At 49.9% G+C, this 22923-nt stretch overlaps 1 protein-coding gene across 3 annotated transcripts in view; it reads right to left on the bottom strand.

The window, feature by feature from the left end:
* Positions 1 to 22923, bottom strand: part of HIF3A (hypoxia inducible factor 3 subunit alpha) — a 29238-nt gene continuing 6315 nt past the window's right edge. For 2 of the 3 annotated variants that reach the window (XM_004271142.3, XM_033430668.2), the window contains 13 exons: positions 22341 to 22486; positions 20654 to 20738; positions 19978 to 20090; positions 19265 to 19473; positions 17700 to 17806; positions 17382 to 17529; positions 12351 to 12469; positions 11186 to 11376; positions 9787 to 9891; positions 5613 to 5884; positions 4383 to 4500; positions 2720 to 2801; positions 1 to 388 (listed from right to left, as the gene is read on the bottom strand). In XM_004271142.3, coding sequence (XP_004271190.1) covers positions 291 to 388; positions 2720 to 2801; positions 4383 to 4500; positions 5613 to 5884; positions 9787 to 9891; positions 11186 to 11376; positions 12351 to 12469; positions 17382 to 17529; positions 17700 to 17806; positions 19265 to 19473; positions 19978 to 20090; positions 20654 to 20738; positions 22341 to 22486 — 1793 coding nt within the window. In that variant the 3' untranslated portion in view covers positions 1 to 290. The remainder of the gene's footprint in view (positions 389 to 2719; positions 2802 to 4382; positions 4501 to 5612; positions 5885 to 9786; positions 9892 to 11185; positions 11377 to 12350; positions 12470 to 17381; positions 17530 to 17699; positions 17807 to 19264; positions 19474 to 19977; positions 20091 to 20653; positions 20739 to 22340; positions 22487 to 22923) is intronic. The other variant, XM_033430669.2, reaches the window with a different exon arrangement.

Below are 22923 nucleotides of genomic sequence, written 5' to 3'. Positions count from 1 at the left end.
ATGAGGTAACCGGTACTGAGAACCCCAAGGGAAGTCCTGAGAGAAGCAGGAGGGGGCCAGGGACCCCCTCCCAGAGGTCACTGAGCTGAGACCACCCCGGAGCACCCCCAGACAGTGGGGGTGGGGCAGAGGGGTGGGGACTGAGGTAGGCCTGAGGCGGGCGGGGGTCACCGAGAGGAGAGAGGGAGCCCCTCTCCCGGCACCTCCATCCTGTGCATTGGCTGCCGGCTTGGAGTATGATTGACGTCCTTTCTTGTGGGGGGAGAAGGGAGGTGGGAAGAGGACCTGGCTCAGTTGGCCTGGGCCAAGCCTGCCGCTGGCTGAAAGTGGCTCCTGGGCTGGGCGGTGTCCTCGTCCGGGTAGAGAGAGAGCAGGGAGGGGCCCAGGCCTGTGGGGGAAGATGGAAGGTAAACCAGTGGGGAGTTATCACCCCAACCCGTCTTCAGACAGTTAAGAGCATGGCTGGTGAGGCAGGCATGCCCGGATTCAAATAGGACTGAAATCTTGGGCAAGCGCTGTTCTCTGAATCTCAGGTGTCCTGATGTTAAGAAGCCTGGAGCCAGATGCCACCTGAGTTTGAATCCAGGCTCTGCTATTTACTTGCTGTATGAACTGGGACAGGTGACTTTACCTCTCTGTGCCTCAGTTACCTCATCTGTAAAATGGGCTAACAACAATACCTCCCCTGCCTCCCACAGGGCTGTCAGTGAGGAGTAAATGAGTGAATCCACGTAAAGCGCTTTGAACAGTGCCCAGTGAGCTGTGGTCATCTGGGAAACAGGGATACTTAGACCTACTTCACTCATGAGAATTCACTCATTCAAAACATATTTGTTGAGCACCTACTGTGTGCCAGGCACTGGGGACACAGTAGTGAACAGGATAAATGAAACTTCCCGCCCTCGTGGGGCTGACATTCCAGTGAGGGACGTCAATTGGATCATGTACGTACGTAACAGACTGAGCACAAAGCTTGGCACAGAATGAGCTCTAGATAAACGTTAGCTCTTCAATTACAAATATGTACTGAGGCCTTGCTCTGTGCCCAGCCTTGCACACACGGTGAAGCACAATGACCAAGACAGGCCAGGCCCCTGCCCTGTGAGGAGCAGACAGACAGTAATCAAATAATGTTACAAATTCCTATGTGAACGTGGACTGCGATGAGTGTTTCAAACCATAGCTTGGGAAATGAGGGAAGGCTCTGTGGAAGGAGTCGTATTTGATCTGAGATCTAAAGGATGTGGTAATTAGACAAAGAATGGAGGGAAAAGCATTCCAGGCAGAGGGATCAGCATATGCAAAGGCCCTGAGGCAGCCTCCTCAAGCAAGATGGCTTCAGAGTCCTCACAATGCCCCACAGTGGCCCTGTGGAATCTGCTTCTCTCCTCTCTTCTCTGTGTTTTAGCCACACTGGCCTGATTTTTCCCCATAGAAGACAGATACACTCCCACCTCAGGACCTTTGCATTCGCTGTTCCCTCTGCCTGAGATGCTCTTCCCCCAGAAATTGTCACAACTCACTCCCTCACCTCCTTAAGGGCTTTGTTCAAATGGCACCTTCTCAGTGAGACCACCCCTAATCATACTGTTTAAAATGGAAATCCCCCCACCACAGAACTCCTTTTTCCTCTGCACACATTATTTTCCCAAGTAGCACTATTTTTCATCACGTGTACTCTTTATTGCATTTGTTTCTTTGTTCTGGACTGTCTCCCTCACTAGCATGTCAGCTCTATGAGGGCAGGGGTTTCCGTGTGTTTTGTTCCCAGTTTTGTCTTCAGCTCTTAGGACAGTGCCTGGCACTTACTGTGCGTTTAGTGAATATTTGTTACACACATGAAGGAAAGAATGAATTAAAGGATAGTGACTGTGGCTGAAACGGAGGATGTGAAGCAGAGTGCAGTCTGAGACGAGGCAACAGTCAGACCCTGCAGAGACTGGAGTCCAAGGTGAGGGGCTTGATCTTTCTCTGAAGGGCGCTAGGGAGGCATAGAAGAGCTTTGAGCAGAGGAAGGCCAGGGTCAGATTCGTGCTTTGGAAAGCTCCCTCATGGCCAGTGCCTGCAGGTTTCAGGTGGAGCTATGGCTATTCATAGTTGTGCTGGAAGATGATGAGAGCAACACAGACAAAGCAGCTTGTCTCATACTCTGCAGCGTTGCGGGGGTGGGGTGGTCTGGGACCAGCATCACCTTAAGGGCGACATTTCTTGAGCATTTATTGTGAAACAGGTCTTGTGCTAAGCTCTTCCTGGGCAGCATATCCACAAGTCCTCAAAACATCTCCTTAAAGTATGAACTCTTATATTGGGTGGGCCAAAAAGTTCGTTGGGGTTTTTCCTTACGGAAAATAGGCCCCCACTGACAAGAAGGGGGAAACCGAGACTCCAGAAGCAGAAACTATCTCCCAAAGCCACACAGCTGGGAATGACCAAGGGACAATCAGACACAGGCTTCGGGAGACCTAGACTCAGGCCCGGGCTCAGCTTCCACCTCAAGGGACAGCTTTGGCCAGCCCCTGCCTCCCTCAGGGCCTCTCTTTCCTCCCACAGTGTCCCTGAGAAGAGGGAGGGGCTGCCTGTTTCCAGTAAGGTCATGTCCAGGCACAGACAGACCCCCCCACCAGCCTCAGAATCATCCCACCCTCTCTCAGCCATCTAAGGCACCTCCCACAGGAGATGGGGACCCAGAGCCTCTCTGTCTACCCAGGTTGCTACTCACCCAGGGGCTCATTCAGTTCTAGGAGGTGGGTGCTGGGATCCTGCTGGCTCCCTGGGGCTGGTCCTCCTGTCAGAAGGAAACTCTAGGGGACACAGACAAAGCCACCATCATCATCACCATCACCATCATCATCATCATCATCATCATATCCAAGGAGGCAGGATGGGGCAGTGGTTACGGGCACTGTGGTGTTCAGTGGCTGCTTATTGGCTGTGTGAATTAGGGTGAGTCACTGTCCCAGATGTCCTCTGTGGGTCCCTCCAGAGCCTTGTTCTCCCCTTCTTCAGTGCCCCAGCAGGCTGACCTGTGCGTGTGGACTCCACCAACGTGCAACCTTGCTCTGTGTGTTCCTTTGAGGTTCACATGATGGGAGATACCAGCAGGTGGGAGGAGGAAGATGAGGGGTATTTAATCTTCTAGCTGCTTCCCTGCTGGGTCATCTTGGGTTGGCTGTGTCCCTCCATGGAAGGTTTCAGCTCTTGCGAGGTGGACCCTACTCTCTCCAGGATCCAGTGACCACCCCTCTGCCCTGTGCCTTCAGGCTAGGGATGGTGTTGCTAGCCCCAGGGTGATGCCTACACCTTTGCCAACAGTCCTGTTACTAAATTCTCCTCAACACCCCATTTGAACATGTTCTCTGTTTCCTGTCCAGTCTCTGACTGATACAGTTGCTTAACCTCTTGTGTGTAAATGTGAATAATAATAATATTTCAAGAGTGGCTGTAGGGACTGAATAATCATGCAAGGCACTTGGTGCAGTCAGCGTCTGGCACATGGTAGGCACTCAATAAATCAGAGCTGTTGATATTATCAACCACACTCTCATGTTCCAACAGTGCTGTTCAGGGCTTCCCTGTTGAGAGTGGTTGAGAGTCCGCCTGCCGATGCAGGGGACGCGGGTTCGTGCCCCGGTCCGGGAAGATCCCACATGCCGCGGAGCGGCTGGGCCCGTGAGCCATGGCCGCTGAGCCTGCGCGTCCGGAGCCTGTGCTCCACAACGGGAGAGGCCGCATCAGTGAGAGGCCCGCGTACCGCAAAAAACAAAACAAACAAACAAAAACCCAGCCGTGTTCAGAGTGAGGAGGCTGAGGTGCTGCTCTTGTCCGGTTGGTGTTTATACACCCATTTATCAATAGCCCACTAAGAGCAGCTAAGGGCCGTCTCATGCCAGTCCTATGAAATGTAACTACCTCCTACATCCCAGATGAGGAGACTGAGGCTGAGAGGTGACGTCACCCACCCAGGGTCTCACAGTTACTGAGTGACGGACCTGGGACTCGAGCCCAAGCCAGTCTGACTCTAGTGTCTGTACTCTTAAAGCTACACTAATAATCAAAGGCCAAGACCTGTGCTAGGTTTGGGAGGGAGTGTTCCGTGGGAGCAGAGAAGATTCCTAGAGATATTCACCCTTGTCATTTCTCCCCTTACCCTGCTTATTTTTTCTTCTTAGCACCTACCACCAACTTACGTCTATTTGCAAAGCCCTTCCATACCTGTCGCCTGAACCAGCAGATCAAGGTCCTAGCCCTAGCTGGATGGCTGACCGTCCATTTGACTTTCAGCCAGGCCCTCCCTGCCTCTCTCGTTTTTTCCATCTATAAAAACTAGGTTTAAGCCTGCTGGGTTCTGAGGGCCAGAGAATCCCACGAATCCCCACACATACCAGGCTGAGGGGAGGCAGCAGGAAGTTTTCGGGTTCTGGGCTGGGGGACCGTTTGGGGGGTCTCACTCCCAGCAGCTCCACCCCCTCTGCCTCGTCCTCTGCACTCTGGGCCAGGGCCCTGGAGGAAGACAGGCAAGAATCTCAGAACCCAGCAAACCTGGGCAGGTGTGGGCACCAGTGTGAGCAGGTGATGAGCGTTCATTCACTCCCCCAAGCACCTATTTATTCCTTTACTCATACACCCACCAATCCATCCATTCATCCATCTGCCAGTCCATCTTCCCATTCATCTACCCAGTGATCCATCACCCACCCACCCACCTGTACAATTACCATCCGTCTATCCTTCCATTCGTCCGCCTATCTATCCATCCACTCAGCCACCCACTCATCCATCCATCCATCCGTCCATCCATCCAACTACTAGATTCACTAATTTCCTCCCTCTCTCACTTCACAAATCTTTATTAGGCACCCACTGTATACCCAGCTCCAAACTGAAAGCCTTGGAAAATAATGAGATGTATCCATGAAAGCCTTATAAGGATAGTAACGAGACCACCCTGGAGACTAAATGGGCACACGCCTACAATCTGGAGAGCAAAAACTTGAGTATTCGTAGTGTAACATCTTTGGAAGGGGGCCATGGATCCTCTGAAATTATACGCGAGATCATGTGTCTATATGTGCATGTAAATCTTCTTGGGAAGGGTCCATGGCTTTCAACAGATATTCAAAGGTGTTAGGGAACTTAGTTCTAGACAGTTTCTCTGACACTGTGGCAATGTCCTCTGAACTATGACAAAAATTGTTACTAGGCCAGATAGAAACAAATTGCAAAGGAGAGGGCCGTGGTTGACTGGTGGGATTTGGATAAACAATGAGAACGGTGGAGGGCACTCCAGAAGGAAGGCACAGCCTAGGCAAAGATACAAAGTTTGAAACAAACATGACATGTGCTGGGGACACTGCGGGCCTGGCTGGAGCAGAGGTCAGGGTAGGAGGAATAATGAGGGATGAGGCTGAAGTAGGAGGCAGGAGAAAGATGGGGTCAGGGACCTTCTCTACACTTTTTTTTTTTTTTTTGCCACGCCACTGCTTACAGGATCTTAGTTCCCCGACCAGGGATTGAACCCACACCCTCAGCAGTCAAAGCGTGGAGTCCTAACCACTGGACCGCCAGGGAATTCCCTCTACACTTCTTTATATCCCACCTCTACTGTGGCTCACCTCTTCCGAGCCCCAGCCATGGGGGAGGATGCTGAGGGGTCCCCTCTGGAGGGGCTGGAACAGCTCAGCCGGGGGTCACTCCCCCAGCGGGGCAGCAGGGAGGGCTCAGGGGTTGGGGGCGACATGCCGTGGAAGCTCCGTGCACGGGGCCGGGGAACAGCCCCTGGAGGTCTGTGGTAGGCCCTGGGTAGCTGCTCACTGGAGTTGAGCTGGAAGTCATCATCCATGGAGATGTAGGGGGCCAGCATCTCCAAGTCCAGAGCATCGACGTCCTGCGGAGGGCAGGAGGGAGTTAAGAGCGTGAGCCTTGGCCTTGGGTGGACCTGGGCTAGAGTCCCAGCTCCACCACTTCTGAGTTGTGTGCCTGAGGTCAAGGGTCTGAGCCTCAGTTTCCTCATCTGTAAAATGGGTAGAAGGACTCTGTGGTAGCCAGTTGCCAAGATGGCCCCCAAGGATCCTCACCTCTTGGTATTCACACCCTAGGTTATTCCCCTACTATGGTGACTAGGGCTGACCTGGTAACAATAGGATATTGAGGAGATGATGGTGTGTGACTTCCAACATTAGGCTGTAACGAGACTGTGGCTTCCGTTGTTGCTGTGCTCTCTCTCTCTCAGGTCACTGGCTCTTGAGGGGAGCCCTCTGGAGAGGCCTACATGGCAAGAAACAGACCTCTTGCCAACAGCCAAGAGAGGGATCTCGGAAGTGGATATTCTAGTCCCAGTCAAGCCTTCAGATGACTGCAGCCCAGCGTGACATCTTGACTGCAACCTCATGAGAGACGCTGAGCAAAAGCCACCCAGCTAAGTGCTTCCCAAACCCCTGACCCTCGGAAAGTATGTGAAGTAATACACGCTTGTATTAACCTTCAAAGTTTTACAGTAATTTGTTATCCAGAAATAGATAGCAAATAAGATTTTGATAAGGAGTGTGGGGTGTAGCTGTAACAAAAACCTAAAATGGGAGAGGGGCTTTTGCACTGGGCAGTGAGCAAGGGCTCGAGGACTTTGAAGGGCCTGTTAGACGAGGCCTAGATTGCCTTGAACAAGGCATTAGTCAAAATTTGAACCATGAGGAGCCTGCCACTGAGGGCTTGAAGGCAAGTGAGGAACACGTTATCCGAAGCTGGAGGAAAGATTTTTGCTGGGAAGTGGCTGAAAGTTTAGCAACACTGTCACCTGCAGTTTTGCTGAAAGTAGAAAATGTAACTAGTAAGCTGGGTGATCCAGCTAAGGAGATTTCCAGCCAAAGTGTTGAAGGGGCTGCCTGATTTCTTCTTGCTTACTTGGAGTAAAAGGCAAAGGGAGAGAAAAGATAAAGGAAGAAATGTTAAACAGGAAGGAGCTGGGGCTTGAAGGGCTTGAAAATTCTCAACCTCCCTGTGCAGTGAAGAATTTTACCCAAGAAGAGGTTCGGCCTCTGTCCTGGCTCCTGGGAGGTGACATCTAAACCCTTGGAATTTCCCAAGTGATAGGTGTGTCTTGGCTACTCGTGATGGACCCCTTGGACCACACCTGATAGTTTATTCTGACAAGACAACTGAGGATGGGGACTCTCCATGCCAGAAAAGCCAACCATGGGATTTGAGGGCTGGGGCTTTGGGCCCCATGAAATCAGCCTGACCTCCAAGGAAAATGTGTGTGTGTGCTGGGGAAGGTGGAGATGGAGATGGAACTCAACTACATTGGCAATAACTCAATTGATCATGCCTACACAATGAAACCTCAATAAAAACTCTGGAGACCAAAGCTGGGGTGAGCTTCCGGGACTGGCAGTATTCCATATGCATGTTTCCACACATCAATGACAGGAGGGTAATACCATCCCTGGGGACCTGAGAGCTTTGAACTTGGGACTTTCCCAGTCCCAGATTCTACCCTATGAATTTCTTCCTTTGGCTATAATATTCTTTTGCTATAATAAGACTGTAATCATAAATACAGTGCTTTCCTTAGTTTTATGACTAGTTCTAGTAAATTATAAAACCTGAGGGAGCCCATGAGAGTCTCCGAATTTGCAGGCAGCTGCTCTGAAATGAGGGTCGCCCTGGGGACCCCCAAACTTGTGGCTGATGTCAGAAGTCTTGGGCAGACTTGAGAGTCTGGAGGATTGTGCCCTTCACCTTGGGTTTGGCTGACTCTGGGAACCAGATAGCAAGTGATGCTAAAATTAAGAAATGGTTTCTGAGCAAAGAGGGGCACTCTCAGGAAAGCATGGTCTAAAGCTTAAGCCCAGGGTGTGTTTATAAAATTCCTTGTTAAGACCCCAGAAAGACAAAAGGTGGTGCCTAGAATATCCTCAGTCAGACAAAAGGTACTCTAGGGTTTAAGGATGTGCCTCACAGGTCTTCTCAATCAAACAATAGGGCTTCTATTAAACCTCAGGGCACTGTCACTCTGCCATCTCAACAGAAGCCCAAGGTAGATAAGGGTTTCTCTCAGAGATGTGTGGGTATGGCTTTTGTCTAATGGAGTGAACTCCAAAGAGATTCATTTAAGACATACAATGTTTTTTGTTGTTGTTTTTTTTTTTTAAAGAGAATTATATGAACAGAAGCATTGCCAGCTTGGCCTGAAAGGGACAGAGATGGTACAAAATGAAAAGAGACCTTCGGGCCATCAAAGTTCTAAAAGCAGGAAGCAGGTTACAAAAACCACTCAGTTGCAAATACATGTTACCTTTTTATGAAAAAGGAAGGATGACTCAGAGTGAATTGCCAAGAGCCCAGAGGGTGGAGCCAAGAACCACGGAGAAAAACTCCTGGGATGTTTTTGAGTCAGAATGGGTTCTGACCAAGGAACTTCTGATATTTGCCCAACTGGATTTCAAAACTGCTGTGGACCAGTGATACCTGTGTGCTCTCCTTTCCCCTATTTTTTGAATAGGAGTGTTTTTGGCAGTTATTCTATGCCTGTCCCATCACTGGATGTTGGGTATGTGGGTGGCAGACAACTTGTCTCTTTAGTTCACAGACCAACAGATTGAGAGGAACTGTATTTGAGGTGCTTTGCCACACCCAGACCTGACTGAGGTGACGAGATTCTGGACTTAAAGTTGATGCTGTAGTGGGAAGAGACTTTGGGGGACTTGGGAGGGGGTGAGTGAGTTTTGTGTGAAGGAGAGACATAAATCCCAATGACCCTGGCCTTTTGGTGTCCCCACTTGTTTGTGGCTGCCTTCCACATTGTACCAGGGTTGGTCTGTATGACCAATACAATACAGCAGAAGTGATGGTATGTCACTTCTGAGATTAGCTTATAAAAGACTGCATCTTCTGTCTTAGGTTCACTCTCTGTCTCTTGGATTACTTGCCTTGGGGGAAGCCAGCTGCCATGCTGTGAGGTTGCTTAGGCAGCCTCTATGCAGGCCCACATGGTGAGGAACTGAGGCCTCCAGCCAAAGCCAGTGAGGGACCGAGGCCTGCCAACAACCATGTGTGCGAGTTTGGAATTGAATCCTCTAGCCCCAGATGACTATGGCCCTGACTGAGAGCTTGACTTCAACCTCATGACAGACTCAGAATAAACCATCCAGCTAAGCTGCTCCCAGATTCCTGATTCTCAGAAACTGTGTGACCTAATAAATGTTTGGGGTTTTTTTTTAAGTTTTTTTTCTTTTTGATGTGGACCATTTTTAAAGTCTTTATTGAATATGTAGCAATATTGCATCTGTTTTCTGTTTTGGTTTTTTGGCCCCGAGGCATGTGGGATCTTAGCTCCCCGACCAGGGATTGAACCTGCACCCCCTGCATTGGAAGGCGAAGTCTCAACCACTGGACTGCCAGGGAAGTCCCATAAATGTTTGTTTGAAGGTACTGAGTTTTGGGGTAATTTGTTACACAGTGATATATAGCTAATACATCCATGCCACTGTCATTTATCTCTCCAGACCATCAATCATCCAAACATTATCCATCTATCATCCATCCAACGGTCTATCTATCCAGCTACCCATCCAAACATACATCATCCATCCATCCGTCCATCCATCCATCCGTCCAAATACCTAAGCATTACCCATCCATCTCTCTACCATCATCCACCTAGTGAATTCAATGACCCATCTATCCATCCATCCACTCATCCCCTTAACCATTCCACCATCCTTCTCTAAAACTTAGATATGTCACCCAGAACCCAGAGGTAAAGACCGTTCCTTCCATGCCAGCCCTTACCTGAGCTATATCTAGATCTGTCTCCACTGCCTCGAGGTCTTTCCCAGAGGCGAAGAGTTTGTGTGCATTCTCCACATCCACAAGTAGTTCATCTGGGAGATCAGCCTGTGGGGAGAGAGAATAAGAGACTTAAGGAAATCTTGAGCCTGGGAGATGTTAGGCAGTAAGGCAGTCTAAACATTTGACCTCAGGGGTAGAAGTGAGGGTCAAATGTCAGTCAGCTGGGACACCAAAGGGGTCAAATAGCAAATGTGAGTTTCTGCACCTGGGTGTTCAAAAGTCTGAGTGCCTGGGTATAAATTTTTTTTATATATAAATTTATTTAATTTTATTTATTTTTGGCTATGTTGGGTCTTCGTTGCTGCATGCAGGCTTTCTCTAGTTGCGGCGAGCGGGCTTCTCATTGTGGTGGCTTCTCTTGTTGTGGAGCACGGGCTCTAGGCGTGCGGGCTTCGGTAGTTGCGGCACGCGGGCTCAGTAGTTGTGGTGCACGGGCTCTAGAGCACAGGCTCAGTAGTTGTGGCGCACGGGCTTAGTTGCTCCGTGGCATGTGGGATCCTCCTGGACCAGGGCTCGAACCAGTGTCCCCTGCATTGGCAGGTGGATTCTTAACCACTGCACCACCAGGGAAGTCCCTCTGGGTGTAGATTGACAGAGCAAACATCAAAGGTTCGAAAGACCAAAGCCTGAGGCCAAGATATTCTGGCCCTCTGGGGTTAAATGTCTTGGAGTCTGGAGGAAAACAATGCCCGGTCCAGCTTCCCAAGGGTAAAGAGTGAGGTCAAAGGTCACAGTCTATTTCTCCAGTGGAGAGAAGATATTTGGGGGGGGGTCACAAAGGTGGGAATAAGGAAACTCAAGACCAGATAATATGGACCCCTGAGTGAAAGGTCAGACTATCTGGACTCTTAAGTGAAAACAGTAACCGTTATGGTCTCTTGAAGCCTTTCTGAGTGCTTCTCATGAATGATTTTGCTGAACCCTCACAATAACCAATGAGGTGGCAACTTGCTATTATCTGAATTTTACAGGTGAAGAAGCCGAGGCCCCACTTGTCCAGGGTAACACAGCCATAAATGGCAGAGTCAGGATTTGAATCCAGGTTTGTGCAGTTTAAGACATTAGACATTCTGGACTCTGAATTCAAACCTCAGAAAACCTGGATGCTTGGTCACAAGCGATGAGGGGGTCGCCCACGCCAGTCCCAAACATCCTAGGTTTTGGTCAGGATAACAGTTGAAGAATCTGGAATCTAGGTCTTGAAGGAACCCCCGACTCCATCTCATCCCAGCCTTTCCACTACACAGATGGAGAAACTGAGGCCCAGAGAATAGCAAGGTTCAAGCCAAAGGCCAAAACAGCCTAGATCCTGAGGGCTGAAGTGGAGGGGACTGCTTACCGGAAGAGGACTTCGGGGGCGTCGTGGGGCTGGGGGTGCACTGGGGGTAGCGGCTACTGAAGTCCCATCCAGGATCGGTGCCAGGAGGCGACGGAGGTCAGGGCTACAGAAACGACGGGGGTCAGCGGCCAGGGCGGCCTCACTCAGGGCAGGGGGGTGCAGGAAGGCTAGGATCCGGGGACCAGAGGTGTCTGCAGGACACATCAAGATGGGGAGGACACAGGAGGGTCACCCAGGGCTGAGGGGCAGAGCCCTCTGCCAACCCCCGGGAGCACAGCTGACTAGGTAATCAGCATAGACCCCGTTCACAGTGCTGCCGAGTCCTGGAGAACTTCTGCCGTCCCTTCAGTTGCCCTGGAGGGGCTAACGTGGGGTGAGGGCACACAGTAGGCTGGGGACTGTAGCAATTGCCCAATGGTGGGGAAATGTTTTAATATTTAAAATTGACATGGCTGGACCATGGCACGTGACTGACCCGGTTCTCCGGTGGCACAGAATAACATTCAGCCTGGGGGGCTGTCATGTTAGGAGAAAAGACTGGCCCATGATCCTCAAGGAGATTCTAAGGTCCCTGGAGGTCAAGATGTGGCCCTGAGCCAGTTCTAAGCCAGAAAAGGAAAGGAGATGGGGGACCTCATTACCATACCCAGGAGCATGGGTTGCCAGCAACAGTTTGGAGACGGTGAGGCCCTGAAGAACAAACAGGGAGGGAAGCTCATCCGTCCAGGATCGGAGGGGGTGGGGTGTTAAGCAGAGGAGAAGGAAGAGGTAGAAAGGAGCCAGACGTGGAAGGGTCAAGATTACCGGAAGCCAAAGAACAGTGAAGTGGGAGCACGGAACAAATGGAAAGTGGGGGCGATTGGAAGCCACAGCAGGATTCAGAGCAGAGAGCAACAAGACTGAAGCAATCATCCTGGGGACAGAGAAGAGGGAGGAGGGAAGAGAGAAGGGCATTCTGGGCGAAGGAAACTACATGTGCAAAGGCCCTGAGGCATGAAAGAGTTTGGTTTGTTCCCAGAGCACGAAGGAGGCTGGTGTGGCTCAGAGAGTAAGAAGGGGAGGGAAGCAGGTCACACAGGGCCAAGCGAGTGGCATTAAGGCACTTGGGCTTTGTTCCGAGCATCCTGGGGACACAACCCCTCCCAGCCCCAGCCCTGCCCCATACCAAGGCTGTCACCAGGATTAGGGGCATCCTTCTGAGAGGGGGTGCCCCGCTGAACGTGTCTGCGAGAGTGTCGCTCCGTTTGCTCCAGGGACAGCACCACTTCGGTCTCTTCCACCCGGCTGGGGTACAGGGCAGAAAGGGGAGTGGGAGTCAGGGAGGGTGCCTGGCAGCCTCCACATATGATGTCCTGTTAGAGGAGGGCAGTCTCATCCGGGGGCTGGTGGGCATTGTGCAGAAAATAATTTGCCACATTGACTTGTTTTAAAGATTTAAATTTTGTTGAATGCTTTTTATTATAATAGCATTGACAAGAAAGTGAAGTGTGTCTTCCCAAGCTCCCTCTGTGGAAGGAAAGGCAGAAAAAAAGAGTTGGCATTTAGCATAGCCTGGGGAGAGAGAGAGAGAGAGGAGAGACTGAGGGGCCATGAGGGGCAGAGAGCAGGGAGAGTGAAAGGCATGACAACTAAATATTCTCTTTATAGATATTTACTTATAAATACATTCTTATAAATGTATTGATGAGGAATATGCACTTACTATATTCTTATGTTGCCAAATAGGAAGAATTTATGGGGATATATTTTTATGAATAAGAGATTTTATTTATGAAGCTTCTATTCATAGGCATTTGTCACATTCAAGGGAACGAATTTATAAATACATCCTTACGTCCCTCGTGCCTTCCTGCCGCCCCCTCCCTCCCCAGTCTGTATGTAGCTGCAGAAGCCACTCAAATGTTCTCTCTGCAAATTGGCTTCTGGAGAATGGGTCTGGGATGGAGGACCAGACCTTCATTTGCATCTCATTTGCAGAACACTATCCAGGTCAGAATGTGGGTGGTCCTTCTACCAGCTCTTTGAGAAGCTGTGACCCTTCCCCATCCTCACCCACCCCTTCTGAGCTGGAAACATCCCAATTTAGGCTGGATCCAAAGCCACCCCACCCCTCTTGAAAAACATAAGGTCGCACAGTCACACATGTATGCACCCTCGGCACAGGCACAAACAGGAATTCCCATATACACCCAAGTGTATACATCAGATATGCACACATGTTCTATACACTTGGGCTCGCACATATGCATACATGCCACATGAAATGCACGCGTTCATTCATTCCACAGACATTTCCTACACAACCAGTAATACTTAGTGGTTAAGAGCAGGGGCTCTGCAGCCAGCAGCCTGGGTTCAAATTCCAGCTCTGCCACTTATGAGCTGTGTGACCTTGAGCGTATGGCTGACCTCTCTGGGCCTCATTTTCCTCTTCTGTAAAGAGGGAGTAATAATAGTACCTCCTCCCCAGGTTGTCGTGAGGCCTAAATGAGCTAGTGTATGTCAAATGCATAGAACCGTGCCTGGCACGGGGTGAGCTCTATGTAAGTATTTGCCATCATTGTTTATTGAGCAACTGCTGTGTGCCAGACACTGTTCTAGGCGCTGGAGATTCAGCAGCGCACAAGACAGACAAAACTCCCTGCTCTCATGGGGCTTAAATGCTAGGGGGAAAAGACAGACCTTCAATAAAAGATATTATTTGTTGGTAAATGTATCTATCTAGTTACAAAATATATATTTCCACTAACGAAGCACTTGAAACATGGCTGGTTGGAATTGAGGTGTACTGTCAGTATAAAATACACCCCAGATTGAAAAAATTGAGTATGAAAAAGAATCTAAAATATCTCATTAATAATTTTTAATATTGATTACATGTTGAAATGACATTTTTGGATGTATTAGAATACACACATATACCTATATTACAATGTATAATACACTTAATAGTGTATTATTAATTACATTAATTAATAATGTATTACTGATTTAACAATATTATTGATGTGATATATTATTGTATTTAATAAAGTATTATTGAAACTAATTTCACCTGTTTCTTTTTACTTTTTTTGGGGGGGCGGGTATAGTTGTTTTACAATGTTGTGTTAGTTTCTACTGCACAGCGAAGTGACGTAGAGTTCCCTGCGCTATACAGCAGGTTCTAATTAGTTATCTATTTTATACATATTAGTGTATAGATGTCAATCCCAATCTCCCAATTCATCCCACCCCCCCACTTTCCGCCTCTTTTTACTTTTTTAATGGCTATTAGAAAATTCAAAATAACATATGTGGCTCATGTCACACTTTTTTTTTTTTTTTTTTTCCTACGGCGCTGGCTTGAGGGATTTTACTTTCCTGACCTGGGATCAAACCGGGGCCCTCAGCAGTGAAAGTGCAGAGTCCTAACCACTGGAGTCCTAACCACTGGACCACCAGGGAATTCCCATGTCACACTTTTATAGGACAGTAAGTATTAGGGGAAAGAAAGGCGAAGAAAGAGATATGCAATTTTGAGAAGGGCCATCAAGGAAGAAGGCCTGGTTAAACACACAAATGGTTCTAACTGCTCCGAAGCAAAAGGACAGGACCAGGAGGGAAAATGGGGAGATATGACCTCCTGTAGGGGTTCAGGAAAGGGTCTCGCAGTAAGTAATGTCTGAGCTGAAACCAGAAGGATGAGTGGGCGTCATTCAGGAGAAAGAGGAGGAGGGAAGGGGGAGGAGCATCCTGGCAGAGGAATCCGCATGTGCAAAGGTCCTGGAGTTTGGAGTGATAAGGGGAGGCATGCAGGAGTCAGGTCACACGGGGCCTGAAGAGCCATGTTAAGGTTTTGGGACTTTCTCTTCTGGATACTGGAGAACCACAGAAAGGCTTTGAGCAGGGGAGAGACATGAACCAATTCGTATTTCAGAACCTGCCCCCTGACCTCGGCAGTTGTGTGATCAGTGGAATCCAAACCAGCTTTAGATCTCAGTTAGGAGGTTAATGCTATAAACAAGGTGTGAGATGGTGGTGGCCATGGAGACAGAGAGAAGGGAAACAAATTCAAGATCTATCCCAGAGGTGGATAGAGTGGATGTGGATAGGAGGGAATGAGAAAAAGGATGCAGGAGAGACTCCTAGGTTTCTGGCTTGAGCAAATAAGAGATTGTGTGGTTTGGTGGTTATTAGTGTAGCCTCCTGACCAACCTTGGGTCAAAACCCAGCTCTGACATTTACTAGCTGTGTGACATCAGGCAAATGACTTCCCCTCTCTGGTCCTCAGTTTTCTCTCCCCAAAAATGGGGATCGAAATAATTGCTATACCTCATGGGGTGGTTGTGAACACAAAGCCCAGGGCCTGGAATGTTGTAAGTGCCCCGTGCAAGTGAGTTGTATTTTTATGGAGCAGGTGCTCACTGCAACAGAAGGAGGCTTAGGTGTGGCAGGATGGATTCTACAAAGTGTCAGCACCTGGGCACGCACAAAGAGCCACGCAGCTGCACGCCACACCGTATGTACACAGCACTAAGCACGATTCATACCATATGCTTCTCATCTCACTGTTACTAAGTAAACACCTATTCTTTCTTCACCCATTTTCTGCCAGTAAAACTGAACTCGAGGCAGATTGAAATTCCAGGGCCTGGCCACCAAAAGGCAAATCTTCATAATGAATGAAAGGAGCTTGCCGCAAGATATGGGGGCGGGTCCCCTCTCCTTAGCTCTGACAGTGAGGAGACTTCTTCCCAAGGCTACAAGTTATTCAGAGATTCTGATTTGAAAGGGTGTTAAGGAGAGAACATTCCAAGGATGCTCAGCCTTGTTTTCTTGTGTATGAAGACTTAGATGAATATTCCTGTTACCAACCTCTGTTTTCTAATAGAATCTGTTCTTGATCAAAAAGACCCAGGGAAACTCCTCTGCTTTAGAAATGAATGCCATGTCCTGGAAGATAATCTTCAAAGAAAAGCTGTAAGTCTCCGTCTTGGGTGATCGTTTGCTGCCCTCGTCACAATGTTGTCATGGTGAAAAACTTCTAAGGTGCGTGATGGAAGCGGCGGGAAAGACTATGATTCACCACTACACACCCATTAGAATGTCACCCAATGAAGACAAGACAGAAACAGACAATACAAATGCTGGCAAAGATGTGGAGGAACTGGAACCCTCACACGTTGCCGATGGGAATGCAAGAGGGTACAGCCTCTCTGGAAAGCAGTTTGCTAGTTTCTTAGGAAGCTAAACATACACTGACCATATGACCCATCCATTCCATTCTTAGGTGTTTGCCCAAGAGAAACGAAAACATATGATCTCAAAAAATCCTGGACAAGAATGTTTGCAGTAGCTTTTCTTGTAATTGCCCAAAATAGGCAACAGTCCAAATACCGTCCAACTGGTGAATGGATAAACCGTGGTCCATACATATTCAGACCACAGAAGATTACCTAGCATCAGAAAGGAACGTATTGATACACACCTCAACGTAGATAAGTTTTAAATGTATTGGGCTATGTGAAAGAAACCAGGCTCAGAGGCTACATGCTACAGAACTTCGTGTACATGACATTCTGGAAAAGGCAACATTCTAGAGTCAGAGAACAGATCAGTGGTTGCCAGAGATGACTGAGGGGTGGAGTGGGGTTCACTATGAAAGAATTTTCTTGGGTGATGAAACTACACTGTAGCTTTTTTGGGGGGGCCACACTGCATGGCTTGTAGGATCTTAGTTCCCTGACCAGGGATTGAACCCAGGCCCCTGGCAGTGAGAGTGCGGAGTCATAACCACTGGACCGCCAGGGAATTCCCTACTCTATAGCTTGATTATGGTCGGGGTTACACGATTCCATGCACTTGTCGAAACTCATAGAAGCGTATACCAACAAGAATGAAACTTCTCTATGTAAATTACACATCAATTTTTTAAAAGCACAGAAAAGCCCCCAAGATTCAGCTAGATTTCTTATTTTAACTTGAATATAGAATCCTTTTAGTTGAAATTACACGCTCACACACATTTGTGTCTACATGCAGATACGCGTGTGGTCAGTCACACATGTTTGACATACGTGTACCTGTGCACATTCCCTCACACACGTGTGCGCCATACACATGCACACTTGTGCATATACACACACACACCTGTTCACATGTATGCAGACCAGAAGAGAACCACACACAGCCACCCCACCTCATTCCCGCTTACCTGATCAGGAAATGGACGCAGACGATACTCTCAGACTGGGGGCCCCGGCCCCCCGACACCACTGTGGCCTGGGTCTGGGTCCACAGGTAGCCACCACTCCGGGCCAGGAAGCGGTACTGCCCCGTTACTGCCTGGCCCTTGCTCAGCACTGGGGAGGGGCATGGGGAGGGGTTAGGGCAACTGGGGAGAGAAGGCCGTGGGAGCAGGGCGCTGGGGATGAAGGGGCCAGGGAAGAGAAGGTTCCTGGGGACTTGGGGAAGCAGGCGGCTGGTGTTGGCTGGGGCCATGCAGCACCGGAAACGGAACCTGAACACGTACAGGTATGGATGCTCTGGCCGACTGCATCTGAGTCCAGCGCATGGATGTACTCATAGGCAGAACAGCCAATCAGGTCATCGGGGCTGTAGCCAGCAACCTCCGCAATCCTGAAGTGGGTGCAGTGGACCCCGGTCAGTTCAACTGGCGAAAGTGGAGGGTGGGTGAAAGGAAGGAGAGGGGGACACGGGGATGAAGCCAGCAAGACAGACAGAGACAGGGTTGTAACAGAGAGAAAGGGAGAGTAAGAAATAGAAAACGGGGTGTGGCCGGTTGAATAATGGCCCCTGAAGATGTCTCCGTCCTAATTCCCGGAACCTGTGAATATGCTACCTTACACGGCAAAAGGGACTTTGCAGATGTGATGAAGTTAAGGATCTTGTGATGCGGAGATGATCCTGGGTCATCTGGGTGGGCCCAGTGTAATCACAGGAGTCCTTATAGGAGGGGAGTAGGTGATCAGAGTGAGACTAGATGTGATGATGGAGGCAGAAGCTGAAGTGATGCTCTGTGAAGGTAGAGAGAGGGGCCACAAGCCAAGGAATGTAGGAGGTCTCCAGAAGCTTTCATGGCAAGGAAACAGATTCTTCCCTGGAGCCTCCAGAAGGAACATAGCCCTTGATTTCAGCCTCATAAGACTCATTTCAGACTTCTCACCTCCAGAACACTGAGATAGAGAATTTGTACTGTTTTGAGCCACTACGTTTGTGGTAACATGATACAGCAGGCATAGGAAACTAATAGGGGAGGAGAGAGAAGGTAAAAATTGGAAGAGTGATGAAAAGAAAAAACAAAAAAGGGGACTTCCCTGGTGGTCCAGTGGTTAAGAATCCGCCTTCCAATGCAGGGCACGCAGGTTCGATCCCTGGTCGGGGAACTAGGATCCCACATGCGCGGAACAACTAAGCCTGTGTGCCACAACTAAAGAGCCTGCATGCCGCAACTACAGAGCCCACGCACTCTGGAGCCCGCGTGCCACAACTAGAGAGAAGCCCACACACCACAGTGAAAGATCCCGGGTGCCGCAACTAAGACCCGAGGCAGCCCAAAAATAAATAAATAAATATTTTTAAAAAAAGAAAGACAAAAGAGAACGTGAAAGAAATAGGAGAGGGGAAAAGAAAGAAAGAAAGTCACAAAAAGAAAGATAAAAAAGAATGAATAGAAATAAAAAGTAATCATGATGATAATGATTTTAAAAAATAGGCACTTCTAGAGTGCTTTGTACCAGGCAACTCACTGAATGCTCAGAACAACTGTTCAAAGTAGGTTCTGCTATCACTCCATAGGACGGATGAGGAAAGTGTGGCACAGAGAGGTGAAGTCATTTGGCCAAGGGTGCACAGCCGGCATTTGAACCCAAGCAGTCTGAACCCAGATACGAAGACCCACAGACAATTCAGAGACAGAGAGATACACAAAGACAGAGATAGATGGAGTCAGAGAGATAGAAACAGAGCAGAGAGAGCAGCTGGGGGGTAGGAGAGGAGACGTGAATGAACTTGGGCAGAAAGGAAGAAGAGGAGCCAGGCTGGCAGGTGGTGGGTGGGCCCCTGGCTCCTGCCCACCTCTCATCACAGTAGGTGAACTTCATGTCCAGGCTGTGGCGGCTGAGGAAGGCCCCCCGGCCCAACGGGGGCTCCAAGCTGCCAGGGTGGGGGATGGCTTCACAGATTAGCACCAGGCATTGCAGGGGGGGCTCCAAGTGGGGGCTCCCGGCCGGGGAAGACTGTGCAGGGGGCTTGTAGGCCCTCATGTGTCCAGAACAGTGCAGTACCTGGTGGGCAGGGAGCGAGGCAATGATGCACCTGGGCCTAGGGCCACCCAAGGGGCGGGGAGGTATCTCCCTGTAGGCCCCTCCCCTCAGGGAGCTGAGAAGAAGAAACCCCTGAGGATTCTAGAGACCCAGCTCAGGGAGCTCTGAGGACCCCCAGACCCCAACCCCACAGAGACCCAACCTAAGAAGGTTCTGACAATCTCTAGATTCTTAAGACTCAGGGAGCTCCGAGGACCCCAGATTCCAACCCCATGGAGACTCCAGGCCCAAGATGCTGAGGACCCCCAGCCCCAGGCTCACAGAGACCCAGACTAAGAAAGGATACAAGGACCCCCAGATCCCCAACCTCCGAGGTACCCAAAGGATGCACTAGACCCAGCCTGAGAGTGCCCCACTGGATCCCCGGCCCAGGAGACTCCCGGACTCCAACCCACTGTGAGACTTTAGGGCTCAGGTCCAGCCCCAGCAGGTCCCTTGCCCTCCTCCAGGCCAGGCCCTGCCCACCTTCCAGGTGGCCGCCTTGAGGTTGAGGGTGCGCCCGCGGCTGGTGAGGGTGCTCTTCATGCGCAAGGAGAAGCACCTCTCGGTGGGGGCCTCCGGCTTCTTTTTGGACAGGCCTGAGGAGGGCCGTGGGGGGGGGAGGGGAGGAGCAGGTCACCGGGCAGCTTGGGACAGGGCCCAGTCCCTCCAGCACCCTGGTTACTAACCTCTCCCCAGCCTCATCCCCCAAATTGAGACTTCCGACCCAGAGAGGGTCTCCACGGGGTACGCTATGCTCCTTTAGACCCCCGGGGTGCAGCCATGTCCCTGTATTCCCCTGGGGCAGGGCCACATCATCCTCATCCCATTTTTCTCAGTCCAGTATTTCAGAGGGGGAGAAGATATGCTGAAGAAAGAATGGAGGGCTTCCCTGGTGGCGCAGTGGCTGAGAGTCCACCTGCCGATGCAGGGGACACGGGTTCGTGCCCCAGTCTGGGAGGATCCCACATGCCGCAGAGCGGCTGGGCCCGTGGGCCGTGGCCGCTGGGCCTGCGCGTCTGGAGCCTGTGCTCCGCAACGGGAGAGGCCACGACAGCGAGAGGCCCGCGTACCGCAAAAAAAAAAAAAAAAAAGAAAAAAAAAAAGAAAGGATGGAGCCTCAGTTTCTGTAATTTGGGGGCAGAGATCTCCAAGGACTCACTCTGCCGGGGAGTCAGGGCGTCCTGAAGCTCCTCTTGGTCACAGGGATGGACAAAATCAAAGATACTGTGTCCGATCAGCTCAAGCTGGGAAGGAGGGAAGCAGGGAGTGTCTTAGAGGAAAAGCATTTTTACCAGGGCCTCTGACCCATCTCTTCCCTCCCATCCTCATCAGCCTGCCCTAATTCATGAGCCTGGATTATTTCCCCAGTCTCCTTGTTCATTCATTCATTCATTCATTCCTTTCTTTGGCATATAATTTGCTGGGCATTCTTCTACAAGGTATGGGCATAGCAGTGGCTATGAAGACAAAAATCCCTGCCTCTCAGAGCTTACTGGCTAGTGGCGGGAGATAGCCAATGAACAAACAAAACAACACACATGCATAAAACAACATACTAAGTGATATGAAGAAAACTAAAGCAAGGTAAGATGATGAAATGATGGGACGCTATCTTAGAGGCAGTAGTCAGGGACAGTTTCTTGAAGAAGTGACATTTACACAAATTGCTGAACAAAGCCAGTGAGGTGGCTCTCTGGAGTGGAGTGTTCCAGAAAGAGAGAACAGCAAGTGCAAAGGCCCTGAGGTGAGACCCTATTCAAATTCCATTTGTTGTGCAAGCCGAAGACCCAACTCCTTATTTCAATTCAGGAAATGAGACTGGTGCTGGGAGGAGGTGACACAGATGAAAGGGGACCCACAGAGCCCACAGTCCAGAGCTAATGCTGAATAGGGGAGAAGTGAGATCTTGTAGTTGGATTTGAATCCGAGCCCTGCCACTTCCGAGCTTTGGGATCTTGAGACATTCACCTATCTGAGCCCAAGAGCTCAAACTAACAGAGAAATTGGTACCAAGAGTGGGATAACAAGGCAGGGGAAAGGAAGGGATGCCAACTGTGGAGCCCATTTATGTGAGCGAAGAAGAAGAATGGTATTGCTGTAAGGATCAGCTGAAATTAGTTCTACTCTCTAAGTGTCTCTTGTTTGTCCTCCCATCCCCAGGCCCCTAATCCTACTTCTTTTCTCCCACTTGGGGCCCTGCATCCACTTCCTTATGGATTTTCCAGCCACTAGTCTCACTCCCTCTAATTCTATCTCTGTGCAGTACCTAGAGGGATCTTTCTAAATAAAATGAAATTCTGATTCCACCTTTCTGACACAACCTCTCCCCTGCTTAATATCTTTCCATGGCTCCACAGTGCCCTAGAGATAAACCTTCTATTTTGGTCCTAAATTATGTCCTCTCTAGCCTTTTCTCTCTCACTTTCTCCCATTGCACTCTGCACCTAGCTTGGATTAATGTCTTTGTTTCCCCCAAATGCTGTTTTATCTCACATCTGTGTCTTTGCATATTCTGTTCCCTTGGCCATGTACATTGCCAGTCTTCTCTGATCCCATCCATTCGCCATACCCTTTGAATGGCTAAGCCCTTCAGGTTTTAGCTCAGATGTCTTCTCCTCCAGGAAGCCCTCAATTCCCACCCAGGCTGGGTCAGGTACCACCCTCCACCCCCGGCTTGTACAGCCCCCTAGGCTGCCCCACCCCAGCCCTGACCATTCTGAATCTTCCTGTCTGGTGACATATTTGTCTCCCCTCTGCACTGTGGGCCTTGTAAAAATAGGGCTAAGGTGGTTCTGGTCACCTCTGTATCCCAGCATCACCTGCACAAAGCAGGCAGCTCCTCTTACCTGACTGAGGCCCAGGTGTTTGCTGACATTCTCTGACAAGTAAGCCATGTCTCCCTCGGCGGTGAGCACCATAACGAAGCCCTCCAGGGCCTTCAGGTAGCAGGCATCCAGTGGTTCGCCCCCTGCTCCCACCTGGTTCCACTCCCCTGGTGTCCGGACCAGGATGGGGCATCTCTAGTCAGCGGTAAGGCCACCCTGGCTAGCCTCCCTCTGCTTTCCTTCACTCAGAGGAACTTATAGGTACCTCCAGGTGAGTGGGGCACATCCCAGTGGCTTGGAGTCCAAGGAAGAGGGCAGGACCACCAAGGACTGGAATTCTAAGGGAGCAGAGCCTCCCAGGGGTACAGAATTCTAAGGAGATAGGGGTTTCCTAAGGGAACAGAACTCTAAGGAGGGCAGAATCTTAAGGGGATGAAATTTCCAGGGGTCAAAATTCTAAGAAGCCGGGGCCTAGGAGGAGTCAGAATTCCAAGGGGGCCAAGCTTCCCAGGGGTTCAGAATTCTTGGAGCAGGACCTTCCAGATCAGCGGGAAGAAGCAGGGACTCCCAAGCAACAGAATTCTAAGGAGGCAGAATTCATCTA

The sequence above is a fragment of the Orcinus orca genome, chromosome 20 (genome assembly GCF_937001465.1).
Source record: "Orcinus orca chromosome 20, mOrcOrc1.1, whole genome shotgun sequence".
Taxonomy (NCBI): domain Eukaryota; kingdom Metazoa; phylum Chordata; class Mammalia; order Artiodactyla; family Delphinidae; genus Orcinus; species Orcinus orca.
The sequence above is the reverse complement of the archived record's forward strand: the minus strand, read 5'-3'. Positions and strand labels throughout refer to the sequence as shown.